The sequence below is a fragment of the Salvelinus alpinus genome, chromosome 16, assembly GCF_045679555.1.
Source record: "Salvelinus alpinus chromosome 16, SLU_Salpinus.1, whole genome shotgun sequence".
In the NCBI taxonomy this organism is placed as follows: Eukaryota; Metazoa; Chordata; class Actinopteri; order Salmoniformes; family Salmonidae; genus Salvelinus; species Salvelinus alpinus.
Window position 1 is genome coordinate 27,896,406 of NC_092101.1, and position 22,606 is coordinate 27,919,011.

A 22,606-nucleotide genomic window follows, 5' to 3' on the forward strand; every position below is an offset into this window, starting at 1 on the left:
ATGGTCAGGACGTGACACCCAGTGTCTGGTGGAAAGTAGACTGAACCAGGTTTTCTTCTAGGATTTTGCCTGTGCTTATCTCCATTCAATGTATTTTTTATTCTGAAAAACTCACCAACCCTTAATGATTATGAGCATACCCATAACATGATGCAGCCACCACAATGCTTGAAAATAAATGTTATTTGGGGATTTGCCACAAACATAACAATTCGTATTCAGGACAGGAATTGACTTGCTTTGCCAATTTTTTTTTGCAGTATTACTTTAGTGCCTTGTTGCAAACAGGATGCATGTTTTGGAATATTTTTTATTCTGTACAGGCTTCCTTCTATTTAATCAATTAGGTTACTATCGTGGAGTAACTACAATGTTGATGACTCATCCTCAGTTTTCTCCTATTATAGCCATTAAACTCTGTAACTGTTTTAAAGTCACCATTGACCTCATTGTGAAATCCCTGAGTGGTTTCCTTCCTCTCCGGCAACTGAGTTAGGAAGGATGCATGTATATTTGTGGTGACTGGGTTTATTGATACACCATCCAAAGGGTAAATAGTAACTTCACCATGCTCAAAGGTCTATTAAATGTCTGCTTTTTTTTCTCTTTCTTTTTTTTACCCATCTACCAATAGGTGCCCTTTTTATGTGAGGCATTGGAAAACCTCCCTGGTCTTTGTGGTTGAATCTGTGTTTGAAATGCACTGCTCCACTGAGGTACCTTACATATAATTGTGTGTGTGGGGTACAGAGAAGAGGTAGCCATTTAAAAATTATGTTAAACACTATTATTGCACACAGAATGAGTCCATGCAACTTATGTGACTTTTTAAGGAACGTTTTACTCCTGAATGTATTTAGGCTTGCCACAACAAAGGGGTTGAATACTTATTGACTCAAGACATTTCATCTTTTCATTTTTTATTAATTTGTAAAAATGTCAAAAAACATTATTCTGCTTTGACATTATGGAGTATTGTGTCTAGGCCAGTGACAAAAAAATCGCAATGTAATCCATTTTAAATTCAGGCTGTAACACAACAAAATGTGGAAAAAGTCAAGGGTAGTGAATACTTTCTGAAAGCACTATAGTTAAATGCATTAGATTTTGCATTGGTTAGGGTTTCATGTAATAATCAGTGTAGTTTTATTACCTGGTTTATGGCAGTAATATGGTTATATAATACCGCTATATAAAATGTATAATTACTGTGGTAGTTATATGTAAGTTATAATAAATAGGTTATTTAAAAAATGGTTAACCACTGTAGGCCTAGTTTGATATCAGTTTAGATGAATGGTTTTAACAATGTTTAATTTACACTGTATTACTTAACTGTTGCATGTTAATGAAGGTATGCGCCGGGTGAATGGTGTGACGGGATTTCTGCTCTCTGATTGGACGAAGCGCGCTAACGTTGCAAATGGAGTCATCCCGATTGACGCGTCTTTGGCCAAAGAGCGCCGGCCAGAGGCGGGGCTAGCCGACCGCACAGCCAGACTCGCCTATCAGAGAAAAGGACAGGAGTGGCAGGATTTTAACTTCAATATTTACCCACCTGTCTATGTAGTGATGTGTGCATTAATGTATGTGTATGTGTTGGCATAGATAATCTATGTGGATTTTAAAAAGCAGAAGTTTAGAAATCTTGCATCGCTCGCTCCCAACTAAAGGCAATAGAAAAATCGATTGTTCCTAGAAGGGAGTTATTCTCTGGAACAGTCTTAACTAGACCATCATCAGGCCAGTAGACCAGCAGCGCAGGGAGGATGGATCCGTTGTTGTATCTCGGTGGACTGGTAGTTCTCTTTCTGTTGTGGATCAAGGTGAAAGGCTTAGACTACGTGATCGTTCACCAGAGATGGATATTCGTCTGTCTATTTCTGATGCCGCTCTCAGTCATATTTGATGTCTATTATTACATGCGCGCGTGGCTCATCTTCAAAATGTGTTCTGCGCCAAAACAGCACGACCAGCGCGTGCGGGACATCCAGAGACAGGTAAGTCCACGTGGCTAAATTACAACGACAATGTGTGTGTGTGTGTGTGTGTGTGTGTGTGTGTGTGTGTGTGTGTGTGTGTGTGAGAGAGAGAGAGAGACTGCTGTGAGGATCCTGGGGTGAGGAAAGACTGTAATCCCTCTCTTCCTAAAGAGATTTTTTGCAGCATTCACTGCATAGGTCTTGGAGTTCAGTGTGTGTGTGCATTCTGGGAGCTCAGTATTTGAGCATGGCATCAGATACTGTATTTCCTTCTGTCATTTACAAAGTTTAAATTCTTTCTTCCATCTCGAATGCTCTGTAGTGATTTATAGGGAATAGCAGGAGTAGGGCTTTAATCAGAGACCCCAGAGAAAGTGCAGTGCCTTCTGTGCCATAAAGGTCCAGACCTTTAGGCAGAGGCCATAATACTTACATACAGTATGATACTGTGTGTGGGTTGCAGGTACGTGTGTGGAGGAAGGAGGGGGGGAAGACTCACATGTGTACAGGTCGACCCGGCTGGCTGACTGTCTCTCTCAGAGTTGGGAAATACAAGAAGACTAACAAGAACATCATGATCAACATGATGGACATACTGGAGGTGGACACACAGAGACAGGTAGGACAAACACGCTCACACGCTGTAGCTCTGTATATAAAAGTATGTATGCGTGTGTAAACCTGTATGATCCGGGCAAGTATATGTACAACAGGTGGTTCGTGTGGAGCCCCTGGTCAACATGGGTCAGATCACTGCTCTCCTCAACTCCCTGGGCTGGACTCTGCCTGTGCTGCCAGAACTGGACGACCTCACTGTCGGTACGCTATGCATATCATTATCATTATATCTGCATATCATCAGCATATATTGTTGGCTCAGGTTTTATGGTGTATGGTGGTATATGTGTTTGTGTATGGTTTTGAGTTATATGGTATATAATGTATATATTGTTGTATGGCTGTTATATGGTATATATGGTGGTATATGCAATGATGTATATAAACTCCGGATTGCTGATGCTATGTATTGGCCATTGGCTTCTTTCACGCTTCTGGGTTTGTAGAACGGAAGTTTAGCAAAGTGGTATTGTTTATGTTCTGGTTTATGTTCTGGTCGCTAGCAACAGCGCAGAATTATCAAGCTTGCATAATGGCGGCACAATCCTCTCACCGATGCTGTTGTAGTGTCCCTTTTTGTTCCAACAACAAACAAAAACCATACCTCAGCTTTCACGACTTCCCAAGGATGCGACTTTACGTGACAGCTGGGTGAGAGCAATTAGAAGAGATGAAGGCCCTGGCGTCACTATTTTACGTGGGAGCACCTTCGTCTGTAGCCTGCATTTTAACCTGGCACTGTCGGCCATTTTGGCACTCCCCAGTAGGAGCAGTCCTCCATAGGAATGAATGGAATTCTACACTATTTCAATTAAGGACAAAATGATATGTATTTAAGTATTTTTGTTGTTGTAGTGGGGACAGTAAAATTATACTTTAAGGAAAATGTTTTTACATCTATTTATTTAAATTTGAGTGTTTAGTTCACATAATAAAATTTATACTGAACAAAAATATAAACGCAGGCCTCCCGAGTGGTGCAGCGGTCTAAAACACGCAGTGTTGCAGCGTCACTACAGCCTGGGGTTCACAACCAACCGGGACCGGGAGTCCCATAGGGCGGCACACAATTGGCCCAGAGTTGTCCAAGTTAGGGGCAGATAAAAAAAACACCTTTATTTAACCAGGTAGGCTAGTTGAGAACAAGTTCTCATTTGCAACTGCGACCTGGCCAAGATAAAGCATAGCAGTGTGAACAGACAACACAGAGTTACACATGGAGTAAACAATAAACAAGTCAATAACATGGTAGAAAAAAAAGAGAATCTATATACAATGTGTGCAAAAGGCATGAGGTAGGCAATAAATCGAATAATTACAATTTAGCAGATTAACACTGGAGTGATAAATCATCAGATGATCATGTGCAAGAAGAGATACTGGTGTGCAAAAGAGCAGAAAAGTAAATAAATAAAAGCAGTATGGGGGGTGAGGTAGGTAAATTGGGTGGGTAGTTTACAGATGGACTATGTACAGCTGCAGCGATCGGTTAGCTGCTCGGATAGCAGATTTTTAAAGTTGTTGAGGGAGATAAAAGTCTCCAACTTCAGAGATTTTTGCAATTCGTTCCAGTCGCAGGCAGCAGAGAACTGGAAGGAAAGGCGTCCAAATGAGGTTTTGGCTTTAGGGATGATCAGTGAGATACACCTGCTGGAGCGCGTGTTGCGGGTGGGTGTAGCCATCGTGACCAGTGAACTGAGATAAGGCGGCACTTTACCTAGCATAGCCTTGTAGATGACCTGGAGCCAGTGGGTCTGACGACGAACATGTAGCGAGGGCCAGCCGACTAGGGCATACAGGTCGCAGTGGTGGGTCGTATAAGGTGCTTTAGTAACAAAACGAATGGCACTGGGATAAACTGCATCCAGTTTGCTGAGTAGAGTATTGGAAGCTATTTTGTAGATGACATCGCCGAAGTCGAGGATCGGTAGGATAGTCAGTTTTACTAGGGTAAGTTTGGCGGCGTGAGTGAAGGAGGCTTTGTTGCGGAATAGAAAGCCGATTCTTGATTTGATTTTGGATTGGAGATGTTTGATATGAGTCTGGAAGGAGAGTTTGCAGTCTAGCCAGACACCTAGGTACTTATAGATGTCCACATATTCTAGGTCGGAACCGTCCAGGGTGGTGATGCTAGTCGGGCGTGCGGGTGCAGGCAGCGAACGGTTGAAAAGCATGCATTTGGTTTTACTAGCGTTTAAGAGCAGTTGGAGGCCACGGAAGGAGTGTTGTATGGCATTGAAGCTCGTTTGGAGGTTAGATAGCACAGTGTCCAAGGAAGGGCCGGAAGTATATAGAATGGTGTCGTCTGCGTAGAGGTGGATCAGGGAATCGCCCGCAGCAAGAGCAACATCATTGATGTATACAGAGAAAAGAGTCGGCCCGAGAATTGAACCCTGTGGTACCCCCATAGAGACTGCCAGAGGACCGGACAACATGCCCTCCGATTTGACACACTGAACTCTGTCTGCAAAGTAGTTGGTGAACCAGGCAAGGCAGTCATTAGAAAAACCGAGGCTACTGAGTCTGCCGATAAGAATATGGTGATTGACAGAGTCGAAAGCCTTGGCCAGGTCGATGAAGACGGCTGCACAGTAATGTCTTTTATCGATGGCGGTTATGATATCGTTTAGTACCTTGAGCGTGGCTGAGGTGCACCCATGACCGGCTCGGAAACCGGATTGCACAGCGGAGAAGGTACGGTGGGATTCGAGATGGTCAGTGATCTGTTTGTTGACTTGGCTTTCGAAGACCTTAGATAGGCAGGGCAGGATGGATATAGGTCTGTAACAGTTTGGGTCCAGGGTGTCTCCCCCTTTGAAGAGGGGGATGACCGCGGCAGCTTTCCAATCCTTGGGGATCTCAAATGATACGAAGGAGAGGTTGAACAGGCTGGTGATAGGGGGTGCGACAATGGCGGCGGACAGTTTCAGAAATAGGGGGTCCAGATTGTCAAGCCCAGCTGATTTGTATGGGTCCAGGTTTTCCAGCTCTTTCAGAACATCTGCTATCTGGATTTGGGTAAAGGAGAAGCTGGGGAGGCTTGGGCGAGTAGCAGCGGGGGGGGTGGGGCTGTTGGCCAAGGTTGGAGTCGCCAGGAGGAAGGCATGGCCAGCCATTGAGAAATGCTTGTTGAAGTCTTCGATTATCACGGATTTATCGGTGGTGACCGTGTTACCTAGCCTCAGTGCAGTGGGCAGCTGGGAGGAGGTGCTCTTGTTCTCCATGGACTTTACAGTATCCCAGAACTTTTTGGAGTTAGAGCTACAGGATGCAAATTTCTGCTTGAAAAAGCTGGCCTTTGCTTTCCTGACTGACTGCGTGTATTGGTTCCTGACTTCCCTGAACAGTTGCATATCGCGGGGGCTCTTCGATGCTATTGCAGTTCGCCACAGGATGTTTTTGTGCTGGTCGAGGGCAGTCAGGTCTGGAGTGAACCAAGGGCTATATCTGTTTTTGGTTCTGCATTTTTTGAACGGAGCATGCTTGTCTAATATGGTGAGGAAGTAACATTTAAAGAATGACCAGGCATCCTCAACTGACGGGATGAGGTCAATATCCTTCCAGGGTACCCGGGCCAGGTCGATTAGAAAGGCCTGCTCGCAGAAGTGTTTTAGGGAGCGTTTGACAGTGATGAGGGGTGGTCGTTTGACCGCGGACCCGTGGCGGATACAGGCAATGAGGCAGTGATCGCTGAGATCTTGATTGAAGACAGCAGAGGTGTATTTGGAGGGCAGGTTGGTCAGGATAATGTCTATTAGGGTGCCCATGTTTACGGATTTAGGGTTGTACCTGGTGGGTTCCTTGATGATTTGTGTGAGATTGAGGGCATCAAGCTTGGATTGTAGGACTGCCGGGGTGTTAAGCATATCCCAGTTTAGGTCACCTAACAGAACAAACTCTGAAGCTAGATGGGGAGCGATCAATTCACAGATGGTGTCCAGGGCACAGCTGGGAGCTGAGGGGGGTCGGTAGCAGGCGGCAACAGTGAGAGACTTATTTCTGGAGAGATTAATTTTTAAAATTAGAAGTTCGAACTGTTTGGGCATAGACCTGGAAAGTATGACAGAACTTTGCAGGCTATCTCTGCAGTAGATTGCAACTCCTCCCCCTTTGGCAGTTCTATCTTGACGGAAAGTGTTATAGTTGGGTATGGAAATCTCAGAATTTTTGGTGGCCTTCCTAAGCCAGGATTCGGACACGGCAAGGACATCAGGGTTGGCAGAGTGTGCTAAAGCGGTGAGTAAGGCAAACTTAGGGAGGAGGCTTCTGATGTTGACATGCATGAGGCCAAGGCTTTTTCGATCACAGAAGTCAACAAATGAGGGTGACTGGGGACATGCAGGGCCTGGGTTTACCTCCACATCACCCGAGGAACAGAGGAGTAGTAGGATGAGGGTGCGGCTAAAGGCTATCAAAACTGGTCGCCTAGAGCGTTGGGGACAAAGAATAAAAGGAGCAGATTTATGGGCGTGGTAGAATAGATTCTGGGCATAATGTGCAGACAGGGGTATGGTGGGGCGCGGGTACAGCGGAGGCAAGCCCAGGCACTGGGTGATGATAAGAGAGGTTGTATCTCTGGACATGCTGGTCTCAATGGGTGAGGTCACCGCATGTGTGGGGGGTGGGACAAAGGAGGTAACAGAGGTACGGAGAGTGGAACTACAGGGTCCATTGCAAACCAAAACAATGATAATGATAACTAGCCTGAACAACAGTATGCAAGGCATATTGATATATGAGAGAGACATACAATAAGGCATAAAGTGATTGCAGGTCTTGATTGGGAGAGCTAGCTAAAACAACAGGTAAGATAACAGCAGCAATAACAGGGTGCTAGTCTAACACAGCAACAACAGGTAAAAATGGCGACGACTAGGCAGAGAGGGTCGGATTAACTACACACAGATCCTGAGTTAAAGCACAGAGCCGACAGATAAAACACAAATAAACAGAATGGAGTACCGTGAATTAATGGACAGTCAAGCATGCATCAGCTATGTAGCCAAGTGATCATAGTGTCCAGGGGGCAGCCGTAGATGGAGCAGGGAGGCCTCCACTAAGCTAGCACGCGGCGTTTAAAGTTAGTAGCCCGGGGGGTGGTCTGCTCAGACGGAGGGGGTCTGCTCAGACGTGGTCGTGTCGACAGAGAATCCAAGCCGGATGGCGAAAGAGAGGTTGTGAATTGTAGAATTGTGTTTGCTAACTGGTGCTAGCTTCGTGGCAGTGGCGCTAGCTGCGCTAGCTGCAAGCTAGCTGTGAGGATCAGAAGTAGTGGCTCAGGGATTACGGCAGGAATCCGGCGTTGTTGTCGAGAGACAGTCCGATGCTGGTAAATTGGTGAGTAATATCCAGGCTAATAACAGGGCTGGTGTCTGTGCAGAAGGTAGGTCCAGTCCAATTGGCAAAAGAGGTATTGTAGCCCAAGAATTCGCTGGTAGACCTCTTCGGCTAGCCGGCAGATGGGCCTAGCTCGAGGCTAGCTCAAGGCTAACTGGTGCTTGCTTCGGGACAGAGGTGTTAGCCAGTAGTAGCCACTCGGTTGCAGCTAGCTAGCTGTGATGATACGGTGTAATTGTCCAGAGCTTGCGTCAGGAATCCGGTGATGTGGTAGAGAAAAAGCAGTCCTATATGCTCTGGGTTGATATCGCGCTTGCAGACTGGCAGGTATTGGCCCGGTATTGAAGCTGGCTGTGTCCGAGTTGAGGGTGAAGACCGCAGCAGTGGCTAACTGACTACTAGCTAGTAGCTAGTTATCTGGCTAGCTTCTGATTGGGGTTACGGTTCTAAAGTATAAAAAAATAGCAGGTCCGTACCACATTGGGTGAGGCGGAATGTAGGAATGTATATTCAGTTCCTAGATGGAAAGTGAAATTAAAATATATACGAAATGTATACGAAAAATACGAAGACTATTTACACGGGACAAGACGAGACAAAGACACGTCCGACTGCTACGCCATCTTGGATTACACACATAATGCCAAGAGTGTGCAAAGCTGTCATCAAGGCAAAGGGTGGCTACTTTGAAGAATCTCAAATATGAAATATATTTTGATTTGTTTAACACTTTTTTGGTTACTACATGATTCCATATGTATTATTTCATAGTTCTGACGTCTTCGCTATTATTCTACAATGTAGAAAATAGTAAAAATAAAGAAAAACCCTTGAATGAGTAGGTGTGTCCAAACATTTAACTGGTACTGTATATAAACGCAACATGTAACAATTTCAAAGATTTTACCTTGTTATAGTTCATATAAGGAAATCAGTCAATTGAAATAAATTAATTAGGCCCTAATCTATCAATTCTAGGGCATAGGCCCACCCAGTTGGCAGCCAGGGCCACCCACTGGGGAGCCAGGCCCAGCCAATCAGAATGAGTTTTTCCCCACAAAAGGGCTTTATTACGCATAGAAATACTGATCATGCTGTTTAATCAGTTTCTTGATAAGCCACACATGTCAGGTGGATGGATTATCTTGGCAAAGGAGAAATGCTCACTAACAGGGACGTAAACAAATTTGTGCACAAAATTTGAGAGAAAAAAGCTTTTTGTGTGTATGGAACATTTCTGGGTGGCACGGTGGCTTCAACCCAGCGCCCCATGTCAGTCATCTAGCGTATATACAGTATAATTCATTGGGTATATATTGTTGTCGGCTGTGTTATATGGTATATATATGGTGGTATATGTTGTTGTTATTGTTGTTGTTCTATAGAACAACTGACCGATTGTCATCCAGAGGGGTATACTACAAAGCAGGATCAATGAGTTAGTCAGCTGACTTGCCTATATATTCTGAAATAACCTTTCTTTTTTTTAAAATATAAGCTTGAAATGGGCATGGACTAATTGACTCAACAACCAAAAACACATATCTACGTTTAGTTTTCTTAATGAACCAGAAAATCAATAGTTATTTCTGGTTGTTGATCAAAGTTAGCTGGCTATCTCATTGATTCTGTTTTGTAGTATATCTCTGTAGCTGAGTGTTTCCATGGCATCTTATCTATCAGGGTTGTTTATTTCCTGTTGGGAGCATCATCACCCTCTCTTATTGGATTAGAGGATCAATTGTTTATAGATGGTAGAGTTCCGAGGGTGAAACTCAGAGGAAATGGCTTTGGAGTGCACAGCACTCCTGGATCAGATTCCATAATGGTTTTCTGGATCCATAAATTTTAGAGCAACAGCTTAATGTTTTCTCTTCAGCATGCTGTAGATTAATCTGGAGCAACACACACACACACACACACACACACACACACACACACACACACACACACACACACACACACACACACACACACACACACACACACACACACACACACACACACACACACACACACACACACACACACACACACACACACACACACACACACAACTGACAAACTGTTTGAGTGTTTACGTTGCTCTCTGCTTCACCTGTGAGGAGATTGAGTTCCCCAAGTCCCTAAAGTGTTGTTGTTGTGTATGTCTGTGTGTCCTGTATTGTTGGTGTTGTATATTGACTGTGTCCCTGAGCACTAGTATGGCCCAATTGTCTTTTGTTTACTAAATAATCAAGCCTACCCACCCCATCCCTCCCTCTTTCTCCCTCTCACTCTCCCTCTCTATCTACAGGAGGTCTGGTGATGGGTACAGGTATAGAGTCATCCTCTCATATCTACGGACTCTTCCAGCACATCTGTGTTGCCTTTGAGCTGGTGCTGGCTGACGGCAGCCTGGTCCGCTGCACTGAGGTGAGCAGAGCTCTCTTTACTGCTCAGATCTTTAAGAGAACCTTGGTGTCGGAGCAGAGCAATACTACATGCTTCCAGTTCTGTAGCTCACAGAGCAATGCTACAGGCTTCCAGTTCTGTAGCTCACAGAGCAATGCTACAGGCTTCCAGTTCTGTAGCTCACAGAGCAATGCTACAGGCTTCCAATTCTGTAGCTCACAGAGCAATGCTACAGGCTTCCAGTTCTGTAGCTCACAGAGCAATGCTACAGGCTTCCAGTTCTGTAGCTCACAGAGCAATGCTACAGGCTTCCAGTTCTGTAGCTCACAGAGCAATGCTACATGCTTCCAGTTCTGTAGCTCACAGAGCAATGCTACAGGCTTCCAGTTCTGTAGCTCACAGAGCAATGCTACAGGCTTCCAGTTCTGTAGCTCACAGAGCAATGCTACATGCTTCCAGTTCTGTAGCTCACAGAGCAATGCTACATGCTTCCAGTTCTGTAGCTCAGAGCAATGCTACAAGCTTCCAGTTCTGTAGCTCACAGAGCAATGCTACAGGCTTCCAGTTCTGTAGCTCACAGAGCAATGCTACATGCTTCCAGTTCTGTAGCTCAGAGCAATGCTACAGGCTTCCAGTGTTGTAGCTCACAGAGCAATGCTACAGGCTTCCAGTTCTGTAGCTCACAGAGCAATGCTACATGCTTCCAGTTCTGTAGCTCAGAGCAATGCTACAGGCCTCCAGTTCTGGAATTCACAGAGCAATGCTACAGGCTAGAGGTCGACCGATTAATCGGAATGGCTGATTAATTAGGGCCGATTTCAAGTTTTCATAACAATCGATAATCGGCATTTTTGGACACCGATTGTGGCCGATTACATTGCACTCCACGAGGAGACTGCGTGGCAGGCTGACTACCTGTTACGCGAGTGCAGCAAGAAGCCAAGGTAAGTTGCTAGCTAGCATTAAACTTATCTTATAAAAAACAATCAATCTTAACATAATCACTAGTTAACTACATATGGTTGATGATATTACTAGTTTATCTAGCTTGTCCTGCGTTGCATATAATCGATGCCTTTTAATCTCTCATCGAATCACAGCCTACTTTGCCAAACGAGTGATGATTTAACAAGCGCATTCGCGACAAAAGCACTGTCGTTGCGCCAATGTGTACCTAACCATAAACATCAATGCCTTTCTTTAAAATCAATACACAAGTATATATTTTTAAACCTGCATATTTAGTTAATATTGCCTGCTAACATGAATTTCTTTTAACTAGGGAAATTGTGTCACTTCTCTTGCGTTCCGTGCAAGCAGAGTCAGGGTATATGCAGCAGTTTGGGCCGCCTGGCTCGTTGCGAACTGTGTGAAGACCATTTCTTCCTAACAAAGACCATAATTAAATTGCCAGAATTGTACATAATTATGACATAACATTGAAGGTTGTGCAATGTAACAGCAATATTTAGACTTAGGGATGCCACCCGTTAGATAAAATACGGAACGGTTCAGTATTTCACTAAAAGAATAAACGTTTTGTTTTCGAAATGATAGTTTCCGGATTTGACCATATTAATGACCTAAGGCTCGTATTTTTGTGTGTTATTATGTTATAATTAAGTCTATGATTTGATATTTGATAGAGGAGTCTGACTGAGCGGTGGTAGGCAGCAGCATGCTCGTAAGCATTCATTCAAACAGCACTTTCCTGCATTTGCCAGCAGCTCTTCGCTGTGCTTCAAGCATTGAGCTGTTTATGACTTCAAGCCTATCAACTCCCGAGATTAGGCTGGTGTAACCGATGTGAAATGGCTATCTAGTTAGCGGGGTGCGCGCTAATAGCGTTTCAAATCGGTGACGTCACTCGCTCTGAGACGTTGAAGTAGTTGTTCCCCTTGCTCTGCAAGGGCTGTGGCTTTTGTGGAACGATGGGTAACGATGCTTCGAGGGTGGGTGTTGTCGATGTGTCCCTGGTTCTAGCCCAGGTGCCTATAAGAACATCCAATAGTCAAAGGTATATGAAATACAAATGGTATAGAGAGAAATAGTCCAATAATTCCTATAATAACTACAACCTAAAACTTCTTACCTGGGAATATTGAAGACTCATGTTAAAAGGAACCACCAGCTTTCATATGTTCTCATGTTCTGAGCAAGGAACTTAAACGTTAGCTTTTTTACATGGCACATATTGCACTTTTACTTTCTTCACCAACACTTTGTTTTTGCATTATTAAACCAAAATGAACATCTTTCATTATTTATTTGAGGCTAAATTGATTTTATTGATGTATTATATTAAGTTAAAATAAAAGTGTTCATTCAGTATTGTTGTAATTGTCATTATTACAAGTAAATAACTAAATAAAAATATAAAATTGGCCGATTAATCGGTATCGGTATTTTTTGGTCCTCAAATAATCGGTATCGGCGTTGAAAAATCATAATCGGTCGACCTCTACTACAGGCCTCCAGTCCTTAGCTCAATGAGCAATGCTACAGGCCTCCAGTTCTGGAGCTCACAGAGCAATGCTACAGGCCTCCAGTTCTGGAGCTCACAGAGCAATGCCACAGGCCTCCAGTTCTGGAGCTCACAGAGCAATGCTACAGGCCTCCAGTTATGTAACTAACAGAGCAATGCTACAGGCCTCCAGTTATGTAACTAACAGAGCAATGCTACAGGCCTCCAGTTATGTAACTGACAGAGCAATGCTACAGGCCTCCAGTTATGTAACTAACAGAGCAATGCTACAGGCCTCCAGTTCTGGAGCTCACAGAGCAATGCTACAGGCCTCCAGTTATGTAACTGACAGAGCAATGCTACAGGCCTCCAGTTCTGGAGCTCACTGAGCAATGCCACAGGCCTCCAGTTCTGGAGCTCACAGAGCAATGCTACAGGCCTCCAGTTATGTAACTGACAGAGCAATGCTACAGGCCTCCAGTTCTGGAGCTCACTGAGCAATGCCACAGGCCTCCAGTTCTGGAGCTCACAGAGCAATGCTACAGGCCTCCAGTTATGTAACTAACAGAGCAATGCTACAGGCCTCCAGTCCTTAGCTCACAGAGCAATGCTACAGGCCTCCAGTTCTGGAGCTCACAGAGCAATGCTACAGGCCTCCAGTTATGTAACTAACAGAGCAATGCTACAGGCCTCCAGTCCTTAGCTCACAGAGCAATGCTACAGGCCTCCAGTTCTGGAGCTCACAGAGCAATGCTACAGGCCTCCAGTTATGTAACTAACAGAGCATTGCTACAGGCCTCCAGTCCTTAGCTCACAGAGCAATGCTACAGGCCTCCAGTTCTGTAACTAACAGAGCAAAGCTACAGACCTATAGTCCTTTAGAAAACATAAAGCCAACACCACTGGAAATGGCAGTTAATCTGGAAACAAAGGGTCCACAGTACAACTAGAGAGAGAGAGAAGGAAAGGAGAAAGAAGGAGGATTGCTTCTGCAATCTGCTACGTGGCTCTCTTACAGGAGGGGAACTGATGTTCTGTCTGTGTGTGTGTGTGTGTGTGTGTGTGTGTGTGTGTGTGTGTGTGTGTGTGTGTGTGTGTGTGTGTGTGTGTGTGTGTGTGTGTGTGTGTGTGTGTGTGTGTGTGTGTGTGTTCTCTAACAGGAAGAGAACTCTGACCTGTTCCACGCAGTTCCATGGTCCTGTGGAACTCTGGGGTTCCTGGTTGCTGCAGAGATAAAGATCGTCCCGGCAAGGTATTGGGTTCGTCTGCAGTATGAGCCAATCAGAGGGCTGGAGAACATCTGCCGTCGTTTCAGTGAGGCGTCTGAGGACAAGAACAACACGTTTGTAGAAGGACTGCAGTACTCACTTGACGAAGCTGTTATCATGACTGGCACTATGACTGACACGGCTGAACCCGACAAGGTGAGAGAGAGAAAGAGAAAAAGAGAGAAATAGAGGAAGAATGAGAAGGTACGTCCAGAAGGACAATAGAGGAGAAGAGTGCTGTAACCCTGCACTGTGTGTGTCTGTGTGTGCTTCAGATCAACAGGATCGGCCTGCACTATAAGCCGTGGTTCTTCAAGCACGTTGAAAGATACCTGACGGAGAACAACACAGCAGTGGAGTACATCCCTCTACGCCACTACTACCACAGACACACACGATCCATCTTCTGGGAGCTCCAGGTACACACACACATACACACACATACACATCAAAATGTAATTTTATTTGTCACATGTGCCGATTACAACAAGTGTAGACCTTACCATGAAGTGCTTACTTACAAGCCCTTAACCAACAGTGCAGTTCAAGAAGTTAAAATATTTACCAAATAAACTAAAGTAAAAAATGTTAAAGTAACACAATAAAATAACAATAATGAGGCCACATACAGGTTGGTACCGGTACCGAATCAGTACGTGGGGGTACAGGTCAGTTGAGGCAATCTGTACATGTAGGTAGGGGTTAAGTGACCATGCATAGACAACAAACAGCGAGTTGCAGCAGCGTACAAAACAAATGGAGGAGGGGGGGTGGTGTCAATGTAAATAGTCTGGTGGCCATTTTATTTTATTGTTCAGCAGTCCCATGACTTGGGGATAGAAGCTGCCAAGGAGCCCCCCGGTCCTAGACTTGGCGCTCCGGGACTGCCTGCCGTGCAGTAGCAGAGAAAACAGTCCTCTTTATAGGCTGTCTCGTCATTGTCGGTTCTCAGGCCTACCACTGTTGTGTCGTCAGTAAACTTAATGATGATGTTGGAATCGTGTTTGGCCATGCAGTCGTGGTTGAACAGGGAGTACAGGAGGGAACTAAGTACACACCCTTGAGGGGCCCCAGTGTTGAGGATCAGCGTGGCCGACGTGTTGTTGCCTACCTTTACCACCTGGGGGCGGCCCGTCAGGAAGTCGAGGATCCAGTTGCAGAGGGAGGTGTTTAGTCCCAGGGTCCTTAGCTTAGTGATGAGCTTCATGGGCACTATGGTGTTGAACGCTGAGCTGTAGTCAATGAACAGCATTCTCTTTTGTCTAGGTGGGAAAGGGCAGTGTGGAGTGCGATTGAGATTGCGTCATCTGTTGGGGCGGTATGCGAACTGGAGTGGGTCTAGGGTATCCAGGAGGATGCTGTTGATGTGAGCCATGACCATCCTTTCAAAGAACTTCATAGCTACCGACAGGAATGCTACGGGCGGTAATCATTTAGGCAGGTTGCTTTCGCTTCCTTGGGCACAGGGACTATGGTGGTCTGCTTGAAACATGTAGGTATTACAGACTCAGTCAGGGAGAGGTTAAAAATGTCAATGAAGACACTTGCCAGTTGGTCCGCGCATGTTTTTAGTACACGTCCTGGTAATCCGTCTGGACCCGCGGCTTTGTGAATGTTGACCTGTTTTAAAGGTCTTGCTCACATCGGCTACCAAGCGCGTTATCACACAGTCATCCAGAACAGCTGGTGCTCTCGTGCATGCTTCAGTGTTGCTTGCCTCAAAGCGAGCATAAAAGTAATTTAGCTCGTCTGGTAGGCTCGTGTCACTGGGCAGCTCGCTTCTGGGTTTCCCTTTGTAGTCCGTAATAGTTTTCAAGCCCTGCCACATCCGACGAGCGTCAGAGCCGGTGTAGTAGGATTCAATCTTCATCCTGTATTGACACTTTGCTTGTTTGATGGTTCGTCTGAGGGCATAGCAGGATTTCTTATAAGCGTCCGGATTAGTGTCCCGCTCCTTCAAAGTGGCAGCTCTAGCCTTTAGCTCGATGCGGATGTTGCCTGTAATCCATGGCTTCTGGTTGGGATATGTACTTACGGTCACTGTGGAGATGACATCGTCAGTGCACTTATTGATGAAGCCGATGACCACTTACGTATTGAGCGATTCACTGGTACTTTAGTTTTAGCTTGTAAGCAGGAATCAGGATGATAGAATTATGGTCAGATTTGCCAAATGGAGGGCGGGGGAGAGCTTTGTATGCATCTCTGTGTGTGGAGTAAAGGTGGTCTGTAGTTTTTTTCTCCCTCTGGTTGCACGTGACAAAAATTTGGTAAAACGGATTTAATTTTGCCTGCATTAAAGTCCCTGGCCACTAGGAGCGCCGCTTCTGGATAAGCATTTTCTTGTTTGCTGATGGCCTTACAGAGTTGGTTGAGATCGGTCTTAGTGCCAGCATTGGTCTCTGGTGGTGAATAGACGGCTACAAATAATATAGATGAGATCTCTCTTGGTAGATAGTGTGGTCTACAGCTTATCGTAATGTACTCTAGCTCAGGTGAGCAATACCTCAAGACTTCTTTAATATTAGACATCACGCACCAGCTGTTATTGACAAATAGACACACACCACCACCCCTTGTCTTACCAGACGTAGCTTCTCTGTTCTGCCAGTGCATGGAAAATCCCGCCAGCTCTATATTATCCGTGTCGTCGTTCAGCCACAACTCTGTGAAACATAAGGTATTACAGTTCTTAATGTCCCGTTGGTAGGATTATCGTAATCATAGGTGATCAATTTTATTTTCCAATGATTGCATGTTAGCCAGAAGAGCGGATAGCAGTGGGAGTTTACTCGCTCGCCTACGGATTATCAGAAGGCAGCCCGATCTGCGCCCCCATTTCTTCATGCAAATGACAGGGATTTGGGCCTGTTCGCGGGAAAGCAGTATATCCTTCTCGTCGGACGCGTTGAAGGAAAAAGCTTCTTACAATTCATGGTGAGTAATCGCAGTTCTGATGTCCAGAAGTTATGTTCGGTCATAAGAGACGGTAGCAGAAACATTATGTACAAAATAAGTTACAAAATAAGTTACAAACAATGCAAAAAAAAATACTAAAATAGCACAGTTGGTTTGGAGCATGTAAATCGTCAGCCATCATCTTCGGCGCCATTTTATTCTGGTACAGTTGTCATATATACACACACACACACACACACACACACACACACACACACACACACACACACACACACACACACACACACACACACACACACACACAGTGCATTAGACAGATGATACAAAGTGACCCTTTTATCCTGCAGATTTCAGCATGTCATCATCTCCTCCCCCAGCACATAACTCTGCATTAGTCTCCCTAATGTACACAGACACACACGCTGCCATTAGGAAGCCATGTGTGGTTTGCTGGTAATTGTTCCTTTCCATAACCTTAAATTATGTTCGAAATTTTGCTGAGTTTTTCTCTGACAGACGGATGATGTTGTTGATGGGGAGGAAGGGCGGAGGTGGGGTAGCCCCCCCTGGGGTAGCCCCCCCCCCCCCCCCGTTATATATGAGACATAGACCAGGGTTGTGTTCTGTGGGACATATAATAGCCAAACTTTCTGAAATAGAAAACTAAAATGTGTTTCACTCCATTTCAAAACTGTTTTTCCCTACTGGACACAACTGTGGAGCTGAAAAGCTGATTGCTGTAAACATGAATGTGTGTTTTTGTCTCCAGGACATCATCCCGTTTGGTAACCACCCAGTGTTCCGGTGGTTGTTTGGGTGGATGGTTCCTCCTAAGATCTCTTTGTTGAAGCTGACCCAGGGAGAGACCATCAGACAACTGTATGAGCAGCACCATGTTGTCCAGGACATGCTGGTCCCCATGAAACACATCCAGACCGCTATCGCACGCTTCCACCAGGACATCCATGTAAGACACACACACACACACAAACTAGTACATTTCACATAAGACACATAGCTACATTGCATGCTTCCTCAACGTAACATACCCTAATACATTATACACACAAGTGTGACTGAGTTGGTACATCTCATTTTAGGGGTGTGAATGAGTTGGAACAGTATATCTAATTTCAAGGGAGTGACTGAGTTGGTATATCTCGTTTAAGGGTGTAACTGTCTCATTGTAGGGGTGTAACTAAGTTGGTATGTCCCTCCCTGCAGGTGTACCCTTTGTGGTTGTGTCCGTTTGTGCTCCCCCTGGGCCGGGGGATGGTTCATCCTAAAGGTGAGGAGGCAGAGCTGTATGTGGACATTGGAGCGTACGGAGAACCCAAGGTTAAACACTTCCAGGCTAAAGCCTCATGTAGACAGCTGGAGCAGTTTGTCAGAGAGGTGCATGGGTGAGTTTCTGTACACACACACACAAACCCTTATGCACCCCAACAGCTGTATGCTGAGGGTCTATATGGAATGATGGGAATAAGGCTCCGATTGTGCTGAAGTGTGTGTGTGTAGGTTCCAGATGCTGTATGCTGATGTTTACATGGAGCGTAGTGAGTTCTGGGAAATGTTTGACGGGACGTTGTATCACCGTCTGAGAAAGGAGCTGGGCTGTCAGGACGCTTTCCCTGAGGTATACGACAAGATCTGCAAAGCTGCACGACACTGACCTCTGACCACTAACCCCTGATCCTTTAACATCTGCCATCCCACTAGTAATACGATGAAGATTAGAGCCTTTAAGGAGTGTTCTCAGCCTGTTTGTATTGTGCACCGGGGCCTCCCACTCCTCTTTCTATTCTGGTTAGAGCCAGTTTGTGCTGTTCTGTGAAGGGAGTAGTACACAGCATTGTGCGAGATCTTCAGTTTCTTGGCAATTTCTCGCATGGAATAGCCTTCATTTCTCAGAACAAGAATAGACTGACGAGTTTCAGAAGAAAGTTCTTTGTTTCTGGCCATTTTGAGCCTGTGATCGAACCCACAAATGCTCAACTAGTCTAAAGAAGGCCAGTTTTATTGCTTCTTTAAATCAGTAAAACAGTTTTCAGCTGTGCTAACATAATTGCAAAAGGGTTTTCTAATGATCAATTAGCCTTTTAAAATGATAAACTTGGATTAGCTAACACAACATGCCATTGGAACACAGTGATGGTTGCTGATAATGGGCCTCTGTACGCCCATGTAGATATTCCATTAAAAATCAGCCATTTCCAGCTACAATAGTCATTTACAACATTAACAATGTCTACACTGTATTTCTGTTATTTTAATGGACAAAATATTTAGCTTTTTTTATTTTTAAACAAGGACATTTCTAAGTGACCCCAAACTTTTGAACGGTAGTATACAACTTCTGACCCCTAACCCCAACACCTGCCTGTTCTGACCTCTAAGCCCCTAACATGTTTTGACCCCCAACCCTAACCTGGTTATTTCTACTGCCTGGCAGAGAGAAAGGAGATCACTGCTATTGTCCACAAATGTTTTTGTTGGTGTATGATGATAATAAAGTTTGTTTTGTCAACAGCAAATCTCTACTACTTTCTACCAAACATCTCATGTTGATCAATTTTGATTTTAATATAGTTGAAAAACTAAATTTGAAATCTGATGGGTTGTAAAACATGTATCCGGAGTCTTTGTTCCATGCTGCTTCGATGTGTGTGTGTCTAAGCTTATTTCATCAAAGTGTTTCTTCCGGGCGGCACCAGGAAACTCAGTCTGTCCACCGGAACATTTATCGCACGCAACCTCTCCCTGAAACACACAGTGCAATACACACACACACAAACACACACACACACACACACACACACACACACACACACACACACACACACACACACACACACACACACACACACACACACACACACACACACACACACACACACACACACACACACACACAACACTCAATGTATACTGATAGAAAATGGGATATTTCTTTAATTTCAGGTGAGGTATCACTGTATGTGCATGTGTGTGTGTCTTACTGTGTGTGTTTGTCTCTGTCTGGTTTGTGAAGATATCTCTGTGTCCGGGAACTGAAGGAGGAGGTGTAGCCATTGTCAGTCTTACTCCGCCCCTTTTCTGCAATGTCATAACGACCAGGACCAACCATGCTCTGATTGGAAGAGAGAATGTTAGAGTTCAGGGGACAGGGTTAGAGGTCAGAGTTAGAGGTGAAGGTTAGGCTTAACTCACATAATTTCCGTTCTGCAATCTCTCTGTCCTACGGCTGGCACGGGGGGCAGAGGAGAGGAAGGGGGGATGGGTGTGACTCTCTGGACGGGACTGTGGAGAGACGACTTCATACCACCCTGGCCCTGGGAACGTCTGAAGGGAGAGGGATAGAAAGGCAGAATAGAGGGAGAAGAGAAGGATATAATATTTTTTCTTTCACCTTTTGGGGCAGGGGTTGGATGTTAAAGGTTAGCTAGAACGGTTGGAGTGCATTGGGGCAAGGTTAGGGGTCAGAGGTTAGGGTACTCACAGCAGGTCGAGGGCATTGGGACGGGGTGCTGTGGTAGATTCTCTCTGTTGGAACAACTGGGTACTGATCCAACATTCCAAACACACCGTGGTTCCGCTTTTCACGACGACACAACTCCTCTCCAAAGCCCCCACACCCACTAGGGTACTCCCCTGGAGTTAGATTTACACACTTCTACACATGTACACACACACACAATAAGTTGATGTTGGTCCCTCGCAGTTTTATGTGTTCTGAGATGTGTGTGATGTAAGAGTGTGTTACCGGGGTAGCGAAGTATCCAGCGGTGATGGGTTTGTCTCGTGGTCCAGTGAAGAGGTCATATGCACCTCTCCTGCTGCTGCCGCTGGCCAACAACGCCTCTGTGCTGCTCTTTAGAGTATAGGTACAGGGACTCAGCCCACAGTCCTACACAGACACACACACAGTTAGTTGTAGTATAGCGAGTTTTATAAACTGGTTCAAGCCCTGAATGTTGATTGGTTGACAGCCATGGTATATCAGACCATTTAACACGGGCATAACAAAACATTTATTTTTAATGCTCTAATTATGTTGGTAGCCAGTTTATAATAGCAATAAGGCACCTTGGGGGTTTGTGGTATATGGCCAATATACCACGACTAAGGGCTGTATCCAGGCGCTCTGCATTGTGTCGTGCCTAAGACCATCACTTAGCCGTGGTATATAGGCCATATACCACACCCCCTCGTGCCTTATTGCGTAAGTAAATGATACCTTGTTGTTTTCAGTTATAGTGTTGTGTGTGTGTTTGTCATACCGTACTGTTGCCTTCTGGGAAGCGTTGCAGCGAGGAGCTGAGGTGCATGCTGGGAGCCCCATTTGACCCTGACCTCTTCTCCTCCAGCGCTGCCCATGGAACACCCCCAATACCATAGCAACCAGGGCCTGGCGTCCAGCTCTGTACACACAGTTTAAGAAGGGGTTGGGGTGTAAGGCACTTTGAGTATCATGGAGAAAGATTGATCTTAGTCGTTTGTAGCCAGTTTACACCTGCTATTAACATGGTGTTAACATGTGACCTACCAACAGTATGCTGAGTATAACATATTGTGTCCTCCTGCCCTCTAGTGGTGCACTGTGGTACCTCTGTGTGTGTATGTTGTGGTACCTGTGCGTTTCTGAACCGCTCTTCCCTGCTGTCACACACTCCTCTCACACTGCCTGGTTTCTTCTGCAGCTCCTCTATAAAGTCTGCTACTCTGTAGGTTCCTGGACCCACTTTAGTTTTCTATGGGACAGACAGAGAGACAGAGGTTAGGGGTCAGGTGTGTGTGTGCACATGTGCGTGCATGTGTGTGTGACCCACCAGGAAGCGTTTGTTTTCCCAGGCCTCCCTGTAGAGGAGGTGAGGTATGGCTGCCAACCTGGCAGTCTCCTGGGCCCTCTGCCACCCCGGCCCTTTGGCCCGCTCTGCCACCGACCGTTCACTGAAGTCCCCACGGCCTGCAGCATCATACGACCCCGGGCCCAGCCGCCGCTCCTGACATAAACAACACATATATCCTTATATGTTTGTTATGATTTTGAAGCATAGAGAGGAAGTTTGAGAGAGAGAGTTATTTCACTTTTGTTTAATATTTAATTCACTTGCTTTGGCAATGTAAACATATGTTTCCCATGGGGGGGAGAGAGGTTGGGAGTTACAAGTCATACCAGGTCATTGGTCATATTTTTGCAGTAGGGGATCTCGGTGTAGGTCCCTACTCTCTTATTGGCTGGATGGACCGCTGACACATCAAACCTGCACACGCACATTACAGTAAGACATCAGGCCGGCAGTGCTACGGATAACAACATCCATATTGTTTTCTTATTAATCTCCATGATTCGCCACTTCCTTTTGGCGCTTGTTTAATGTCTTACCTCGATGTCTGTGTTCCAAACGGGGCTCCTTTGAACTTTTTTTCAGCCATTGTTTATTTTAGTCTCCCCTGACACAAGAACTGAGATCTGTGTTTTTGACAGAGACGTAGCTATGGCAACAGTGACGTATACGAATATCCCATAATGTATTGTTGATAGTATCTCCTAGCAACGTGAATTCTATCTTTATTCTCTTTTTATACAGCAGCACTTTGGCAGGCAGTGTTGGGATCTCCAG

The 22,606-nt window shown here is 45.2% G+C and overlaps 2 protein-coding genes across 2 annotated transcripts; one reads left to right on the top strand and one right to left on the bottom strand.

Moving 5' to 3' along the window:
* The first annotated feature begins 1,517 nt into the window (after window positions 1–1,517).
* LOC139541270 (delta(24)-sterol reductase-like) lies at window positions 1,518–19,516 on the top strand. Its single transcript, XM_071345732.1, has 9 exons — window positions 1,518–2,000; window positions 2,446–2,601; window positions 2,696–2,801; window positions 10,234–10,352; window positions 13,956–14,219; window positions 14,339–14,482; window positions 17,752–17,949; window positions 18,207–18,385; window positions 18,501–19,516. The coding sequence occupies exons 1-9, from the start codon at window positions 1,770–1,772 to the stop codon at window positions 18,652–18,654; spliced, it is 1,551 nt and encodes a 516-aa protein (XP_071201833.1). The 5' UTR covers window positions 1,518–1,769; the 3' UTR covers window positions 18,655–19,516.
* Window positions 19,517–19,615: 99 nt separating this feature from the next.
* Window positions 19,616–22,460, bottom strand: LOC139541271 (ciliary microtubule-associated protein 2-like). The gene is made up of 10 exons (XM_071345733.1): window positions 22,369–22,460; window positions 22,159–22,246; window positions 21,812–21,985; window positions 21,614–21,733; window positions 21,263–21,403; window positions 20,746–20,889; window positions 20,482–20,655; window positions 20,193–20,324; window positions 19,982–20,112; window positions 19,616–19,742 (listed from the first exon to the last, which is right to left on the bottom strand). Exons 1-10 carry the CDS (start codon window positions 22,416–22,418, stop codon window positions 19,661–19,663), a joined length of 1,236 nt encoding a protein of 411 aa, XP_071201834.1. The 5' UTR covers window positions 22,419–22,460; the 3' UTR covers window positions 19,616–19,660.
* Window positions 22,461–22,606: the final 146 nt, after the last annotated feature.